The sequence below is a fragment of the Otolemur garnettii genome, unplaced genomic scaffold (assembly GCF_000181295.1).
Source record: "Otolemur garnettii isolate 467f Iridium unplaced genomic scaffold, OtoGar3 scaffold00121, whole genome shotgun sequence".
Classification (NCBI taxonomy): domain Eukaryota; kingdom Metazoa; phylum Chordata; class Mammalia; order Primates; family Galagidae; genus Otolemur; species Otolemur garnettii.
Genome location: NW_003852516.1, coordinates 1,676,525 through 1,696,314, shown reverse-complemented (window position 1 = coordinate 1,696,314; position 19,790 = coordinate 1,676,525). Strand labels below are relative to the sequence as shown.

The 19,790-nt window shown below is 35.6% G+C and overlaps 1 protein-coding gene across 2 annotated transcripts in view; it reads right to left on the bottom strand.

Moving 5' to 3' along the window:
* TUSC3 (tumor suppressor candidate 3) overlaps positions 1-19,790 on the bottom strand; it is a 141,222-nt gene that overhangs the window by 59,547 nt on the left and 61,885 nt on the right. For both annotated transcript variants that reach the window (XM_003797656.2, XM_003797657.3), the window contains exons 3-5: positions 16,032-16,149; positions 8,185-8,325; positions 2,551-2,691 (exon numbers count right to left, since the gene is read on the bottom strand). In XM_003797656.2, the coding sequence (XP_003797704.1) occupies positions 2,551-2,691; positions 8,185-8,325; positions 16,032-16,149 (400 nt within the window). The remainder of the gene's footprint in view (positions 1-2,550; positions 2,692-8,184; positions 8,326-16,031; positions 16,150-19,790) is intronic.

Here is a 19,790-nt window from a genome sequence, read left to right as displayed (position 1 = left end):
AGTCATACGCACTGCTCCAAGAAACTTTCTTTAAAAAAATCTTATTTTCCTTAATCTTTCTTTTTTTAAGACGCATAAGATGCATCATAGGTGTGATCCCACCAATTACCCTTCCTCCACCCCCTCCCCTCCCCTTCCCCATATTCTTGGACTATAATTGGGTTATAGCTTTCATATGAAAGTTATAAATTAGTTTCATAGTAGGGCTGAGTACACTGGATATTTTTTCTTCCATTATTGAGATACTTTGCTAAGAAGAATATGTTCTAGCTCCATCCATGTAAACATGTAAGCGGTAAAGTCTCCATCTTTCTTTAAGACTGCATAATATTCCATGGTGTACATATACCATAATTTATTAATCCATTCATGGATTGATGGGCACTTGGTCTTCTTCCATGACTTAGCAATTATGAATTGGGCTGCAATAAACATTCTGGTACAAATACCTTTGTTATAGTGTGATTTTTGGTCTTCTGGATATATACCTAGTAGAGGAATTGTAGGATCAAAATGCAGGTCTATTTTTAGATCTCTAAGTGTTCTCCAAATATCTTTCCAAAAGGAACATATTAGTTTGCATTCCCACCAGCAGTGTAGAAGTGTTCCCTTTTCTCCACATCCATGCCAACATCTCTAGTTTTGGGATTTTGTGATATGGGCTAATCTTGCTATAGTTAGATGATATCTCAAAGTAGTTTGGATTTGCATTTCTCTGATGATTAGGGATGATGAGCATTTTTTCACGTCTGTAGGCCATATGCCTGTCTTCTTCAGAGAAGTTTCTCTTCAAGTCCCTTGCCTACCCTGAGATGGGATCATTTGTTCTTTTCTTGCTAATATGTTTGAGTTCTCTGTGGATTCTGATTATTAAACCTTTGTTGGAGACATAACCTACAACCATCTTCTCCCATTCTGAGGGCTGTCTGCTTGCTTTACTTACTGTGTTCTTGGCTGTGCAGAAGTTTTTTAGTTCGATCAGGTCCCAGTAGTATATTTTTGATGCTGCTTCAATTGCCCGAGGGGTCCTCCTCATAAAATATTCACCCAGGCCAATTTCTTCAAGAGTTTTCCCTGTACTTTCTTCTAGTATTTTTATAGTTTCATGTCTTAAGTTTAAATCTTTAATCCAGTGAGAGTCTATCTTAGTTAATGACGAAAGGTGTGGGTCCAGCTTCAGTCTTCTACAGGTCACCAGCCAGTTTGCCCAGCACCATTTGTTAAATAGGGAATCTTCCCCACTGAATGTTTTTAATTAGCTTGTCAAAGATCAAACAACGGTATATAGCTGGGTTCATTATTTTCCTTAATCTTAACTGTTCAAACTTCAAATTTACATTTTGGCTATCTAGTAGAAAGCCACAGAGGTTCTGCTGAATTTTTAAGCTCTAACTATTACTGCACAAGATGGAATTGCTTTAAGGCGACTACTGTGTGGGCTGCTTCTCAGTCTGTCCTATGACTTCCAACTCAGTCATAAAGAGCCCAAACTTTTTGATGAAAATACACAGTACTATAATTACTGTAACTATTATTGTCCAAATATACTTTATTAATCTTTAATTTTCATTTTATTAGCTACTAATTTGAAAGAAATTTATCATGATCATAACCATAAGGAAGAAAAATGCTTTTGTACAAATTGAAATAAAACCAAGTTCCCCTCGATTCTTCTAATATTATCTCAGCCAGTCTTCTAACTACCCTTACTTACCCCTTTCAATCATCTGTCCACTGCTACTGCTCTAAAGTGTACATAATCATGTTTTTATCTATGGCACATTTTACCGGCTTCCCATTGCCAGTGTGGGCAAACTCACACTGCGGAGCACTGTAGACAAGACAGGGTCACTCGTTCCTCTCCAGCCATGTCACTTACTCCTCCTTCCTCGACATCACTGCCCTGGCTACACAGAACTGTAGTTCTCTGAACATCCCAGGCTTTACATGTTTGGCTTTAACGTTTAGAATTTCATTCATTCTTCAAAGTTCTATTCATGTCCCATTCTGGGAAGCCTGTCTGGATTCCCTCTACTCTGGGTATCTTTCCTGTGTATTCCTGTAACAGTCTGGGTTTTTCTCCACCACAGCACACACAATGTTATTATTTGTCTGTGGTCACTCTCCACAATGCACTCCCTACAGGCAAAGTTTATATCTTATCTATGAGTCATTTAAGAGAGGCACAAAAAAGAGCTGTTGAAAAAAACAAACAGTTCAATGTACTTCCCAACTACTTCAGTTTGCAAATTACTCCATACTACTAATTCCTACTAATTCTTGCCATATATATAAGTATATTCAACATGTATTTATTTAGCACTCATAATGTGCTAGGTACAAAGGGACATTTTAATAGTGAAAAACAGGAGGGTAGCATAATTTAAACTGACAGTGAACTTAAATTAACCATCTAAATTCTAAGAAGTTAATTCACATTCCAACTTGATTTCTGTTGATGTTACAGAAATAACTCATCTTACTAATTATGCAACTTATATTATAATGTATCATAAAGAACAGGAAAACAAGGGCAATGTGACAACCTACCAGAGACACCATGGCCCAACCAGTCTTGTTGTAGATGAACTCCAAGTTGTTCCTTCTTAAATACAGCAAACCGCCAACCAGCGACACTAACAAGGCCAAGGCGATGGTGCCAGAGTAGTTGGGTGGTCTGAAAACCCGAATCTGCAAAAAGGCAACAAAAATTCTGAAAGTGAAAGAAACCTACCAAGTTATTATTTTGACTATCTTCTAGTCCTTCCAGTTTTTAACACAAAGAATTCAGAAACACGTCATCCTACTTTTTATATTTTTACTCTCTTTACAAGTAAAAAATACACACCTTAAAACACCCTGACTGAGAAATAACCTGCATACTAGGCACACTGATCAGGTAAGGGTCACATAAAACACTAAGACTTCACCACGACAGGACAGACCCACATAACGATTCTGCATATGTACCCCCTAAGCATATAAAAATTTTCAAATTTGGCTGGGTACAGCAGCTCATGATTGTAAACTCAGTGCTTTGAGAGGTAAGGCAATTGTATTACTTGAAGCCAGGAGTTTAAGACCAGACTGAACACCACAGTAAGATCCTGACTCTACAAATATTAAAAGAAAAAATCAGCCTAATTTGGTAGCATGTGTCTGTAGTCCCAGCTGCTTGGGAGGCTGAGGTACGAGGATCACTCGAGCCCAGGAATTCGAGGTTGTAGTAAGTTGTGATTGTGCCACTGCACGTTAGCCTGGGCAACAGAGCAAAACCCTGTCTCAAAACAAAGCAAAACCAAAAAAAGAAAAACTATACAAGCACACACAAATAATTTTTAATAAATAAAAAGAAGAGAGAATATGTTTCTTTATCCATTGGGCCCTATTAGGCCAACAGAGAAATCCAGCAATAAAAAACAAACATAAGCATTCTTTCTTTAAAAAAAAAAAAAAAAAGACCACATCTACAGTGCATCTTACAAGGGTACCTGTGAAAATTACTAGGTGCAGGATATAAATGTCTTAACATAATTACTAAGAAAATGTCATGAAGGCTATGTTGACCAGTTTGATGAAAGCACTTCAGATTGTGTGTAAAACTAGCACACTGTACCCCATGATTGCATTAATGTACACAGCTATGATTTAATAAAAAAAAGAAAAAAAGAAGAAACAAAAGTATTAAACACAATGGAAATATCAAAAAAAAATGTCATGGCTATGTAAAATGACTTCCCCCTCATTTTAGGTGAATACACTCAAACACATGTAAACCCTACTTTTATAACTCAACCCTGAGTTGCTCTGGTTCCACCCTACAGAAAATGGGATCATCATCTATAGTAAATGATAGGGGTAAGATGAGGGTGTAACATTTGGGACTTTTTAATAATACTATTTTTCAACAGCTTTGTTGAATTTTTTTCTATATACTACACAATTTCCCATTCAAAACATAGAGTTCGGTAGTTTTTAGTATATTCAGCGCAGATAAGTACAACCATCGCCACAAGTCAGACATTTTAATCATCTCAATCATCCAATTATGCCCTCAACCTCCTGCCCTAAGTGACTACTAATTTATCTTCTAATAGATGCTTTTACCCTGGACTTTCATATAACATATGGTCTTTTATAACTGCCTTCTTTTACTTAGCACATTTTTCTAAGCTTTATCCGTTGCAGCATGCATCAGTAATTCATTCCTTTCTATGGCTGAATTATTCTCCTTATATGGATATACCACATTGTGAGTATCCATTCATCAGTTGATGGACATTTTAGTGGTTTCCACCTTATTTGGCTATTGTGAATAATGCTCTTATAAACATTCTTATACAAGTTTTTTGAGGAACAAATTTTTTCATTTCCATTATGTAAATACCTAGGAGTAGAATGATGGGTCACATGGTTATCTGTTTAAGAAACTGTCGGACTATTTGCTCCAAAATAGCTGCATCATTTTACATCAGCACCCACCATCCTAGTAGGTTTAAAATTGTATCTTGTGATTTTAATTAGCATTTCCCTAATGACTAATAAGGCTGAGCATCTTTTCTATTTGTATACTTTCCTTACAGAAATGTATACTTAGATCCCGTGCTCATTTTTAACTGGGTTGTGTTTATTAATGAGTTGTAAGGGTCACATAAACACAGACACACACACTCGAAGTCACTTATCAGAAAAATGATTTGGAAATATTTTTCCCCTTTCTGATGCTTTCTTGATGGTGTACTTTAAAGTATAAAGCCTATTTTAATATATATGTGTGTGTGTGTGTATATATATATATGTAATTGGCATGAACTCATAATTTCTAAATTACATTCAGACCTTGGTCCAATTACATTCTTTACTAAAAGAAACTAGGGCTCCTCATAGAGATGGCTAATTGAGTGCTGGGTAGAGTAGATAGGAAGATACAAAAATGAGCCTAGAATTAATTGTTACATCAGAAAATAAGGAAGTACTTAGAAGAAAATTATGGAGGCATATCACAAAGACAAAGGAACCAGCATGAAGAGGCTGCTATGGGTCAAATCCAGAAAACGTTAGCACCAAAACAAGTGAGAACAGCAGTACATTACAATCCACTAGTGGGAAAATGTACCTTGATTCTTGTAAGAGATCAGCCTGGTGGAGACATTAAAGCAGCTCAGAAATAAACAAAGTTGATAATACTCATAGGTCCTAGGGACAGGAGGCACGCCACACCACGTAGAGCCATGTGGGAGGTAAGGCAGCAGTAGACAGGAGTGAGGGGAAGGTTTAAACCACTGCTTTTATCAAAGTTATTCTGGGAAAGGCAAAGCAAGGCAGAGTGAACAGTTTAGGACTAGTTTGAATAATTTTGGTAGACTTTGGGCTGCAGTAATCATTGTATTGCCTGGTAACTGGCCCTGATATGATTAAAGCAGAAAAATACTGCCTCCTAGGGTGTATAGACCAGACAGAGGAGGTGTGGCTCTGAACTGATTAGGTGCATCTCAAAACCATGATCCTGGCTGGGCCTGTTGTATCTTTAAGAACTGGCTTGCCAAGGAGGGTAAGTTTCTCCCTAGGCAGAATTTTTTTTAACATGCCAAAATATCATAATATACAGAAAACATAAATATATTCACAACATAAAACACAATTCATAGTCCATTCAGTAATAAACAGATGAATGATTGACAGAGCAGGACTCTGGCTCACAGCAGAAAGCTGAAGGACAACTACAAATATGGAGGAAGTGCTAGAATTGGAATCATCATGTTCAGCCATCGTGGTAAAAACTGAATCAAGCAAGAATCATCAACGGATGCTAAATCTAAGAAAAAATCTTGAAGGAACAGGGTATCCACATGATGTTAACTCCACAACTTATTAATTATAAAAGAGGAAAAAAAAACAGTAATTATACAGTGAAGACATGGGTAGACAGGTAGATATAAAACACCTTGACTAGATATTCAAACTAATATCATCAAGATATCAATATCAGATGGACAGTCTGTGCCTAAGGAAAACAAAGCATGAACTATGAGTCCTGCAGTCAAGAAGGCATAAGCAGAATTCAGTCATGAACAAACATCAAGCAAATCAAACGAGGTCCATTCTATTTAAAAAGTGGTAGAGAACTGTATTCTTCAATCTGTCAATGTCTTTTTTTTTTTGAGACAAGAGTCTCACTTTGTCACCCTCAGTAGAAGTGCTATGGCATCATAGCTCACAGCAACCTCAAACTCTTAGGCTTAAACAATTCTCTTCCCTTAATCTCCCAAGTAGCTGGGACTACAGGCCCCCACCACAATGCCCAGCTATGTTTTAGAGATGAGATCTCACTCTTGCCCAGACTGGTGTCGAACTTGTGAGCTCAGGCAGTCCACCCTCCTCAGCCTCCTAAGTGCTGGGATTACAGGTGTGAACCACCGTGCCCGGCCCCTAAACTGTCAATGTCTTTAAAGGACAAAATACAGAACATAGAATTGTTTCAGATCAGAAGAAGCTTAAAATACCTGACAACTAAATAAAATGGAAATCTAGACTTGAAGGTAGGAAAATGTTATAAAGGATATTATTAGGTCATTTGACAAAACTGTGATATGCATAGAAGTAGCTCAAAAAAGTATTGTATCGACATAAACCTGGGACCTTGGTAACTGTGATTTGCTTATGCATTTCTTAGAACATGAGATTCTCTCTAATTTTGTTCAGGCAAAAAATATTGCGGGGGTGGGAGAAAGAGAGAAGTAGAGAAACATGGAGGTAGGGGACAAAATGACAATGACAAAGCAAATGGAGTAAAATGTTAACAACAGGTGAATCCAGTCAAGGGCTTCCGCTGGCACCATTTATACTGTTTTCATTTCTATAATATTTTAAACTTGAAAATTATTTCCAAATAGAATGCATTTGTATCTATCAACTAAATGTGTAAGTGTGCTAAACAGATAGATTAGAATAATTTTTTATTAAAATTTAGTATTTCTTATAAAGAACTAAAAGGACTCTTTCAATGTTATCCTTATCTCACACATCAAATAAATGACATGTTGTATAGTAAAGTATCTGTCAAAATGTTTTTTAAAAAGACAAGAATTGGGAAATAAGTATAGTAAACAAAATATTATTAAAGCTTATGATATAATTTTATATGACATTGGTACCATGTGAAAGACAACCATGCTGACTCAGAATAAATGTGCTTACACCTTAAGGTAAAAAATAAGGCTTTGGTTTTACTTGTAGTGTGAATATACTTTCAAAGTAACTGGTTATAATATTTTACTATTGAAAATATTGGTAAGATATATGAAAATATTGGTAAGGGAGAGAGCAGCCATAAGACCTCTAACTAGGCATTAACTATCATCAACCTTTTGGTTCACATCCTTCCAGGAGGAAACTGTCTATTTCTATATACACTCACATTCATGCTTTAAAACAAAATTCTAGATTATACTATAAATATTATTTTTCTAACCTACTTTCTCCCCTGCTATACCCTAGGCTTCATTCTATGTAAAATATTCTTGCAAATCATTTTTTGGCTATGCCATAGTACATTTAATTTTTAGACATTTGATTTCTTTCCAATTTTTTCCACTAAATGAATATAATTAATAAATTTCTATGCCTAAAAATTTATATCATTCCTGATTATGTCCTTAGGCTAAATTCCTAGAAGTGGAATTGTTAAGTTAAATGACACACAATTAAAGACATGGCACACGCTGTTAGAATGGTAACAGCAATTTACAGACCCATAGCAGTAAATGCAAGTAGGTATTTTCCACATGGCTTTAAAATGGGCATTATCCTTCTGTATTTACCCAAAAGATAGATAAAAATTGTCATCTCACTTTTTAATTAGAATTTCGTGGATTACTAATAACACAGTATAATTTTCAATCCTTTTTTTAACCTCTGAAATTACTTTGTGCCTAACTCCAGTACTTTTTAATGGTATTTAAGGTATTAATGAACCACTATTCTAAAAACCATCTGAATTCTAACCAAGTTCAGCTTGTCATCGGTGGCTATCAAATGCAGTTTCTCCCTTCACAAAGAGAGATATCCATGGAGAAATAAAATATATATAATATATATTATATATATTACATCACTGTAGCCTTATTACAATGCTCTAAACAACTAATCAGTCTATTATTAAAACTGTGGGGAATAAAAACATACATGAACATCCGTTCTGTCAGCAATCCACTTTGCAAGTTGTTCAGCAGCAAATCCAATTCTTTGAAGGTCAAAAGTATCAGCTCTTTTGGGTCTGCCTTTTGGAGGAAAATGCATGAATGTAGGAGCAGAGTTCATGTTGAGCTGTAAAACATGAGATAAAAAATACTATATGTAATATTCTAACTTTATACATTATAATCTATCATTTTATGCTTTTTCTGCAAAAAGTTGGGAAAGATGGAATTATGAAAATTCAAGTGGTTTTCCAAAGTTTTATTTGCGTTTATTCATCGTAACGCACCACTAATGAAAAAGAACATGTAAAGTTGAGTAAGTTCTCTGCGCTCTCCCATTTAACATGCTCATATTATTAACTTTACTTTCTATATTTTATACCCATTTCCTTCTTGTCATTTCTAGATCTACAATTAGGGCAAAGAAAGAAGGGATAACAAGTGCAAAATGAAAATACTGCAAACTAGCAGTACATGAATTATTTCATTTCTTAAGCAGTTACTAAAGAAAAAGTACTGGAATTTGACGGAAAATAAGCATATTATACAATTCATTTCAAACAAATTATAAATAGATTGAATTCCCTATTTAAAATATACAAACTTTACTTTTTTAAATGATGATGACTACACAATAGAAACCAACATTTTTTACTCTAAACAATCTGAATTTATCAGGGACTTCGGGAGAAATCCCCAATGATCTTCCACTCAACTTCTTTATTAATTTAACTGTCTTTTAAGTTGGTTATACAAGATGGCCATAAAGTTCATGTGCAATTTTAAATAAATAGTGTATTGCACATGAACTTTATGGCCACTACATATTTCAGAAATATTTTATAAAGGTAATTTCCATTTGAAAATATACTACATAGAACAACTAGCCTAGTATAGTATAAATGGTCTTTATTATTGCTATAACATCTAAAAAACATTACTGAGGTTCATTTGCATTCAACATCAAACTACAAAAAAAAAAACATAAAGGTTAACTCTCTGCTGCCAGGAATTATTCAATTTTTGTTAAGTGGCAAGAAATGCAGGTCTAGTTTCAGCCTTTTACACATGCCTAACCGATTCTTCCAGCACCATTTATTAAATAGGGATTCTATTCCCCAGCACATGCTTTTGTTTGCTTTATCGAAGATCAGATAGTGATATGAGGCTGGTTTCATCTCTAGCTTCTCTCTTCTGTTTCATTTTCTATTTCTCGATTTTTATGCCAATACCATGCTGCTCTGATCACTATATGCTTGTAGCATAATCGGAAGTCTGGCAACATAATGCCTCCAGATTTGTTCTTATTTTGTAGAACAGCATTGGCCATTCAGGATTTTTGCCTGGTTCCATACAAAACAAAGAACTATTTTTCCAAGTTCCTCAAAGACTGACCAACAAATTCATAAACATATCATGTCTAATTATTAGAGAAATGCAAATCAAAACTACTTTGAGATATCACCTAACCTCAGTGAGAATATCCCACATCACAGATGCTGGCATGGGGGCAGAGAGAAGGGAAGTCTTCTGTGCTATTGGTGGGAACACAAATTAGTACAGCCTTTAGGGCAAAAAGTATGCAGAGTCTTCAAAGAACTAAAAATAGATGTTCCATTTGATCCTGCAATCCCATTACAAGGTATCTACCCAAGGGAAAGTCATTTTATTATAAGAACTTGCACTTGAATGTTCATAAAAGCTCAATTTACAATGGCAAAGATGGGGAAACAATCCAAGTGCCCTTCAACCCATGAATGAATCAATAAACTATGGTCTATAGATACTATCTATACCATGGAATACCATTCAGCCATAAAAAGATGTATCTTTTTTTCTAATTTGAATGGATTTGGAGAATACTCTAAGCATCACATGTGCTCAATACTCAGTTGAAACTTGTAGAATAACAACAACGTGCACACATGAGAGAAGAACTCAGATTCAAGAAGTGGGGAGGAGGATGGGAGTTTGCTAATCTCCCACCTAATGGGTACCATGTATGGGTAAATGACACACTTCCTGAGTGAAGGTCACAACAACTGGAACTTTACCTTACAAATGCAAAAAATGTAATCTAATCATATGTACCCTTACATTAATCCAAAATTTTAAAAAAGAGAAAAAAAGAAAAATAGCTCTTAGCAAAGTAAAGATCAGATCATAAACTAATGGGAGATAACAGAAGAAACACCACTTTATAAAGAGTGCTTCAACACAATATGATTTAATAACAGGACTAGTTCTCAAAAAAAGCAAAATATAAATTTATAATTTGTCATACAAATCATTAACTGTCATAACTTTTATGTATTTCTGCACTTTAAAATGAAAACTCTTATTGCTCAGGCAACGGCTAGGCTTTCAAAAAGGCAAAGCAGTCCTATACTAGGAATCCTGCTGCATCAAAACTAACCCAAGAAAACTTTTCACTTAAAAACAATCTTGACTTCAACTCTCATATCTATGCTAAACTTTAAAGAAATTTTATCTAGGGTGGCGCCTGTGGCTCAAAAGGGTAGGGTACCAGTCCCATATGCCGGAGGTGGTGGGTTCAAACCCAGCCCTGGCCAAAAAAAAAAAAAAAGAAATTATATGTAAATCACATAAAAGAATTCAACCATCATATCTAACCATGTGTCTTTATGATTATATATTGACAGCCTACAGTTAGTGCTCAACATGAAAAACGGTAAGATTAATTTATCCCACAAAGTTTTCTTGTTTTAAATCTGAATGAACTGTCAACATCTAAAGATAAAGAAATTTCATATAAAAATTCATATTTGGGCTTTTTCTTGAGAAAATGTGGCCTACACATTTCCAACAGAGCTGGAGCTGAGCTGTACCTCTCTCACTGAGGTCAAGCATGTCCCCTCCCATTTGCTACAGCCCCCACAATCAGCACTGTTTTCCCAACAATGACACCAAAGGTCAGACGCATGGTGTTTTGCCAATTTTATTTCTAACAGTAGTTAGGAACAAAGTATTCCCATTAACAATTTTTTTTTTAAAGACCAACAAACGTAGTTTCAATGAAAGCTTATTTGAAAAAGTGAAGAATATATTTAATGTAGTAAGTACTTAGTATACAGGTACTAGATATCACAAAACAAAAATAACTTATTATCGATAAAGATAACATAAAGACGCTACAATGAAACTAAACTAACCTCACTTTCTTTATTTGCTCACAGGTCTATTGGAGTAGGTATCTGGGTTAAAGACTCTAATTGTCATGTTGGATGCAAATGACTATTTGTCAGTATGACAGAGGACTCAAGTATATAATGAATAGTACTTTCACCTGATGATCTCTAAAACAAATTTTCCTGCCATTTTATAGATAACCTATAAATTTCATAAATATTTGGTTCTTACAGTGCTGCATTTTTCATTTATAAGGTTATTTTAAATTACATGTGCATATGTTTTCCTTTACTATTTTAATATTATAATTATTACTATTATACTATTGCTACTACTATTAGTTCTCTGATCGGTAAGCTGCTTATAGGAAGGAACCAAGCATGTTTTTCTTGACAATTTATTGTTCCTACAGCATAGGTAGCTCAGTACTATTTGCTAAAGGGATAAATACAAAGAAACATCTTCAATGGTAAAACAAACTTATGAGGAAGAAATAAGTGAAGAATAGTAGGAAAAGGGCATTGAAGGCAAAAAGAGAGAATTTATATTATTCAGTTAGAAACTGGCAAAGACAATCTGGAAGCAAATAAGCAAAACTGCATGAATGGCAACTTAATTAGTAGGCTCAATTCTTTAAAGGGCTACATGCTTTGTTTCCGTGCCTTGGTAGATCACTATGGCCAGAGAAAATTTCATGTTAGAATGATTAAATAGGCCAAGATACCCAAACAAATCCATGCTGGCTACTGGAATAAGTTTTGCATTTAAAAGAGTCTGATCAAGTAACAAAAATATAAGAAATTTTTAACTTCAGGGTAATGACATGAATAAGATCTAGAGCTCTGGAAGACAGAGAGCTGAGTTCAAATCCTAGCTATACATTACACTTAGTCTGTAACGTTGGACATACAACTTCCCCTCCATACCTATTTCCTCATCTACAAAACAAAGCCAACAACATCTTTCCCACTGGATGACTGAGAAGTTAAATGAAAGTATACATATGAAGTACTGAGAACAGTGCCTGGACCTTAAGCTCTTGGTGTTAGTAATGATAATGACACAACCATGATAACATCCAAGACAATTAGCATTCCTTTTTTTGTTTAGTTAAATCATAGCTGTCCACAATAATGCAATCATGGGGTATAATGTGCTGGTTTTATATACAATTTGAAATATTTTCATCAAACTGGTTAACATAGCCTTCATGGCATTTTCTTAGCTATTGTGTTAAGACATTTTTATTCTACACCTAGTAAATTTCACATGTACCCTTGTAAGATGCACCATAGGTGTGATCCCACCAATTACCCTCCCTCCACCATCCTCCTCCCCCTCCCCACCCTCTCCCCTTTCCCCTTCTTTTTGGGCTATAATTGGGTTATAGCTTTCATAAGAAAGTTATAAATTGGTTTCATAGGAGGGCTGAGTACATTGGATACTTTTTCTTCCATTCTTTAAGATACTTAAAGAAGATTAAAGAAGATTATGTTCCAGCTCCATCCATGTAAACATGTAAGAGGTAAAGTCTCCATCTTTCTTTAAGGCTGCATAATATTCCATGGTGTACATATACCACAATTTATTAATCTATTCGTGGGTCAATGGGCACTTGGGCTTCTTCCATGCCTTAGCCATTATGAATTGGGCTGCAATAAACATTCTGGTACAAATATCTTTGTTATAGTGTGATGTTTGGTCTTCTGGATATACCAGAAGACCTGGATCTACCAAGTAGAGGAACTATAGGATTGAATGGTAGGTCTATTTTTAGATCTCTAAGTGTTCTCCAAACATCTTTCCAAAACGAATGTATTAGTTTACATTCCCACCAGCAGTGTAGAAGTGTTCCCTTTTCTCCACATCCACACCAACATCTCTGGTTTTGGGAGTCTGTGATGTGGACTAATCTTACTGGAGTTAGATAATATCTCAAAGTAGTTTTGATTTGCATTTCTCTGATGATTGAGGATGATGAGCATTTTTTCATGTGTCTGTAGGCCGTGTGCCTGTCTTCTTCAGAGAAGTTTCTCTTCAAGTCCCTTGCCCACTCTGAGATGGGATCACTTGTTCTCTTCTTGCTAATACCTTTGAATTCTCTGGATTCTGGTTATTAAACCTTTGTTGGAAACATAACCTGCAAATATCTTCTTCCATTCTGAGGGCTGTCTGCTTGCTTTACTGTGTTCTTGGCTGTGCAGAAGGTTTTTAGTTTGATCAGGTTCCAGTAGTGTATATCTGATGCTGCTTCAAGTGCCTGGGGGGGCTCTTCCTCATAAAATATTTACCCAGGCCGATTTCTTCAAGAGTTTTCCCTGCACTTTCTTCTAATATTTTTATAGCTTTATATCTTAAGTTTAAATCTTTAATCCAATGAGAGTCTATCTTAGTTAATGGTGAGTCCAGTTTCAGTCTTCTTCAGGTTGCCAGCCAGTTCACCCAGCACTATTTGTTAAATAGGGAATCTTTTCCCCACTGAATGTTTTTAATTGGCTTGTCAAAGATCATATAGTGCTAAGTAGCTGGGTTCATCTCTTGGCTCTCTATTCTGTTCCATACATCTACCTCTCTGTTTTTGTGCCAGTAGCATGCTGTTTTGATCACTATGGATTTATAGTACAGTCTGAGGTCTGGTAGCATAATTCCTCCTGTTTTGTTTTTATTTCTGAGTAATGTCTTGGCTATTCAAGGTTTTTTTCTGACTCCATATAAAATGAAGTATTATTTTTTCAAGATCTTAAAGTATGACAGTGGAGCTTTAATAGGGATTGCATTAAAATTGTGTATTGCTTTGGGTAGTATGGACATTTTAACAATGTTGATTCTTCCCAACCATGAGCATGGTATGTTTTTCCATTTGTTAATATTTTCAGCTATTTCTTTTCTTAAGAGTTTCATAGTTCTCTTTATAGAGATCTTTCACGTCCTTTGTAAGGAAACTCCTAAATATTTCATCTTCTTTGGCACTATTGTGAACGGAATAGAGTCCTTTTCAGCTTGACTATTGTTGGTATATATGAAGGCTACAGATTTTTGAGTGTTGATTTTGTAACCTGATATGCTGCTGTATTCCTTGATCACTTCTAAGAGTTTTGTAGTAGAATCCCTGGTGTTTCCCAGATATACAATCATATCATCTGCAAAGAGTGAAAGTTTTACCTCTTCTGACCCTATATACATACCGTCGATTGCCTTTTCTTCCCTAATTGTGATGGCTAAGACTTCCATTACAACGTTAAAAAGCAGTGGAGACAATGGGTAACCTTGCCTGGTTCCTGATCTGAGTGGAAATGATTTCAATTTAATTCCATTCAATACAATACTGGCTGTCAGTTTGCTGTAGATGGCCTGTATCAGTTTAAGAAATGTCCCTTCTATACAAATTTTCTTAAGTGTTCAAAGAAAAGCCTGGGACCAGATGGCTTCACATCAGAATTCTGACAAACCTTTAAAGAGGAACTAGTACCTATATTACTCAACCTTTTCCAAAATATAGAAAAAGAAGCAATACTACTAAACACATTCTATGAAGCAGGAAAATACCCAACAAGAAAAGAAAATTATAGACCAATATCACTAAGGAATATTGATGCAAAAATATTCAATAAGATCCTAACAAACAGAATCCAGCAACACATCAAACAAATTATACACCATGACCAAGTGGGTTTTATCCCAGGGTCTCAAGGCTGGTTCAATACACATACATCTATAAATATAATTCATCACATAAACAAATTAAAAAACAAAGACCTTTGATTCTCTCAATTGATGCAGAAAAAGCTTTTGATAATAACTAGCATTCTTATGTCAAAATACTTGCTCTACAGAGAAGGCTATGAATGAGAGTTCATTAACCTGCTCAGGTTGACCTGACAGAAAACCCTGGACTAGGTGACTTAAACAACAGAAATGTATTTTCTCACAGTTCTGAAGCCTGGACGTCCCAGATGAGAGGACCAGCAGAGCTGGTTTGTACTGAGGCTTCTTTTCTCTGCCTTACGCCATCTTCTCACTGTATCCCCAGACAGCCTTTTACTCTGTGCAGGTGGATTTCTGGCTGAGGTCTCTGCCTCTTCTTATGAGGACATCAGTCCTACTGGATTAGGGTCCCACCCTTAATCCTGTATTTAACCTTAATTATATCCCTCAAAGCCCTATGTTCACATAAAGTCACACTCTATAGGTTATAGCTTCAACATATGAATTTAGAGGAATGTATATAATTTAGCCCATAACAGAGAGAAAACACTTTTAAAAAAATATTTAATACGAATGTAAAATTCTATGTCTACTACTTTGAAAGAAATTAAGTTCAAGTAAAACTTGCCATACATTTTATATAAAATGTCATGTATTTGTGCAAAATACCTTAACCACATAAAATTAAATATCAAAATAAGATTAATGCATGTATTCTGCCACTGCATGCTAAGAAAAAAACATTTCTTTCGTAATGCAGAAGTCAAAATGTGTTCACCATACTTACTAATGCCAAAACTATACAATGATAAAGGTAACATTAGCTGTAATTATTTTAATCACATCACAGAACCATTATAATTACTTACCGTATTTATTAACTTATTCAGTAAATTATATTTTTATTTCACAAACAAAAACATATCATCCATAAGTCACTCTGTTAAATATCACATTACCAAAATAAAACTCTTTTACCTGTTGAAAAACATCTGTCCCCTCATCATAGTCCACCATACTGAAGAAGAGTTTGTTACAAAAAGCAGATGAATAGCGCCAGGAGTTAGCCAGTATTTGATATTCTTCATTAGCTTGCCTAATGAGAATAATGGGGCAGAGTAGAGACACATCAATATTGAAGCATTGCCAAAGCACTTCAGAAAACCGATAACTGCAGGGCAAGCTTTGCCCAGTTTTTGGAGAGACTACAAGCAAACACTAGCTTTTTAATTAATGTTATTTTAAAATGGTTGTAAACAAAGAGAAAAAATTTTCCTTGATATGTGAAAATTGCATAAATTTTAAACAGTACTATTTATAAATAAAGTTTTATTGTAACACAGCCACACTGACTCATTCACATATTGTTTATGATTGTTGTTGTGCTATCAGGGCAAAAGCCAGTAGTTGTTATAGCAACTGTATAAGCCACAGGCTGGCCTACTCCTTTAAAATGTTGCCAACTCTTCTTTTAGGAATTAAAAACAATTTTTGGTATGCCCTACACATATAAATTAAATCTTAAAATAACTTGAAGTAAAAGACCAGTTTTTTAAAATATTTTCAGTTTGGTTTAACAGGGAACAAAAATCATGAAGGAAATACAAGTTTTAAAACAGTAAAGACAGTCATACAACACCTTTTTATTTTTCATTTATCTTAAAATGCATTTGCCTTCAAACCTAAAAGTAAGCAAAAATTCCTCTAAGAAGCTAAACCAGATGTCACAAATAAACCCTTCTCTAAAATGATATTCGCTCCTATTTAAAACTCACTTTTATTAGACACTTTGCTAATTTTCCAGGTGATAAAGGGTTATATTTAGGTGCAGGAGGACAGTAGAAACATGAAAATGCCACTGCTGGAAGGATGTAAACACAGCAACAGAGAGAAAAAGCAACAAGTTATTGCTAAAACATTTTTAAAAACAAACTATATGTGCCCCAAAACAGAAGAAATAAAAATGTATGGTCCCACAATTACAAACAGATTTAGAGTTAGCAACAGTTAAGAGATTACAAAGGTGTCTAAAAAAAGAGAAATCAAGTGTAAAGTTTTGACAGAGGAAGCAACGATCTCAAAGGAGGTTACAGGGCACTAGGAATCTAGAACAAAAACACAAGATTGGGAAGAGTAAATTCTGGAGATGAGGAAAGGAGCTGAAAAATAGGGGATATAACTGAACTTCTTTGTAGCCAATAGTAGGCACAAACTTCTGGCCCCTCACCACGCAGTCCCAATGTCAGCCTTTCTATCGTTTAATAACTAGTCTATTTTTAAAAAGCAAAACAAAAAGTGTACTTGAGGAAAACCTAACATGATTTTTAAAAAACTCTAAACATGTGTCTATAGGCTCCCAAGAATGGAGGAAGTATCCAGTGTACTCAGCCCTAATATGAAACCAATTTATAAACACCCACACTTCCATATGAAAGCTATAACCCAACTATGAAGGGAAAGAAAAGCTACAGCCCAAGATGAAGGGGAAAGAGAGGGAGAAGGGAGATGAGGGGGGAGGATGGGTGGAGGGAGGGTAATTGGTGGGACCCCACTATGGTGCATCTTACAAGGGTACATGTTAAATCTACTAAGTATAGAATATAAATGTCTTAACACAATAACTAAGAAAATGAGGTGAAAGCTATGTTAACCAGTCTGATGAAAGTATTTCAATTTGTACGCAAAACCAGCACATTGTACCCCATAATTGCATTAATGTACATAGCTATGATTTAATAAAAAAAAAAAAGATGTAAAAAAAACTCTAAATAAAATAGACTCCAGAAGATGGATCAAAAATGTTAAAAAGAAAATTTAACTAGTATACTTATAAAAGTCAAATAAAATACCGCACTTGGCAAGACTGTGCTTGGGCTATGGTTTTATCCTCTATCCAAGCTAAGAAGCCAGCCTTTACGGTCTCATGGATGCTACAGAAGACGTAAGACTCCTGGGTCAGAGAAAGGGCTCTGTTACTTTATTTTCCTTTATGTCAGTTCAGCAAGTCGCAAGTCCCACAGGACCCCGTGAAAAGCCCCTCATGGCCGCCTGCATACACAGCTGGCTGTGGTATAGAAGAGCAATCAGGTTGGACAACTTAAGAGTTTTGACAGGGCTAAGTCTGTGCTTTGTTCCGGGGAAAACATCTCATTCCTTAAGGCTTGTCACTTCACACACAATGCTGAGAAACTGCCCAGCTAAAGAGCAGTGAACCTTCGTATTCTCGGCGTACCCAGTGAGAACATGCAGGGATGGTCAGGGCCCAGGCATACTGCTTTCTTTTTATTTTTAAGTCAGGCCCAGGTGAGGCTTCAACTAGTGGCCCTTGGTTTGCAAGGCCAGCGTTCTAATTGCTGAGCTATGGTGCTCAGTTCATACTGCTTTCTTTAATAATAGTCACCAAAAAAGAAGAATATCTTATAAAAAAGGAAAACTGATAGAGAGAGCACTTATAAATTTAAAATATGACTGCTCAAATAAAACACCAGTTTAGAAGACAGAGTTAAATAAAACCCATAGAACAAAATGAAACAGGTGAAAATCCTGGGGGTAGAGGTTGTGGAGAGAAAGATCTAGCGATATAATTCAGTAATTACAACTTTCAAACAGGAGTGCCAGAGAGGGGAGAGAGAGAAAACAGAGGAAACGATATTTCTGGAAGCAATATAATTAAAGCAGACTAAGAATTCAAATTAAAATCGTTTCCTATGTTCTGAATAAGACGAACGTAGAAAAACCAGCATGGTAAAATTCTGTGATATTTCAGAACACTACGGACAAAAAGAAGATTCTAACAGTTTTCAGAGAGAAGAACAAGCTTCCTCAACAAGGGCAAAGAGATTGGGACTGGACTGGCCAGTGTAATGCTAGATACCAGCAGACGGTATCTAGCTAGATACCAGTTTCCTCAGAGTTTTGAAGGGATATTATTTTCTATTTAGAATTCATATTGAGACAAAATATCAATTAAATTTGAAATGAATATGTTCTCCGCTATGTAAGGAATCTAAAATTGACCTCCTACACATCGTAAGATATAATTAACAGAAAAGGTAATATGAAAGAGAAAGTAAAAACCTGAGACTGTGCTAGAAGGACTGTCAGAGAGGGAGTAAGACAACCAGAATGAGGGCAGCAGGAGCAGCAGACGCAGGAAACTGCAGCCTGAACTGTGATAAGACCAGTTCCAACTGGAACAGGAATCATATTAGACTTAAAAATGGAAAGTATAGATGCTAAGTAACGATTAGAACCAGAAAGAGATGGCAGAGTAATGACTATTCATTTGCTCCCCAACAGTAAAAAGGAACAAAGAAAAGTGAACGTAACAGGCAAGGTCCAAATAAGAAACAAATTAAAATGCATCATAATTTTGATCAATTGGTGATGAGAAAGGTTATTTTGAACATTTTCCCTAGAGTGGAGCAGGGGTCATGAACAATGGCATTGCACAAAAGGAATCAAAATCAGTAACTATTCCTCTGTAGTGGATGCTATTTTATAGGGTAATAATGTAAATGCTGTTTATTACCTTTCAACTTCCTGAATCAACCTACAGACAGAGCACAAAACACAGATGTTTTCAAGTATGACAATATGGAAATTCAGTGGAGAGAACGTGGTCGGGAAAGGGGACTAAGAAGAGGTGATGGGGAAGGCTGCACTTGCTCATCTTCAGGTCAAGAATGAGGGAATGACCACTGAGCAACGACGACACAAACTCGCCAAGCATCTGTG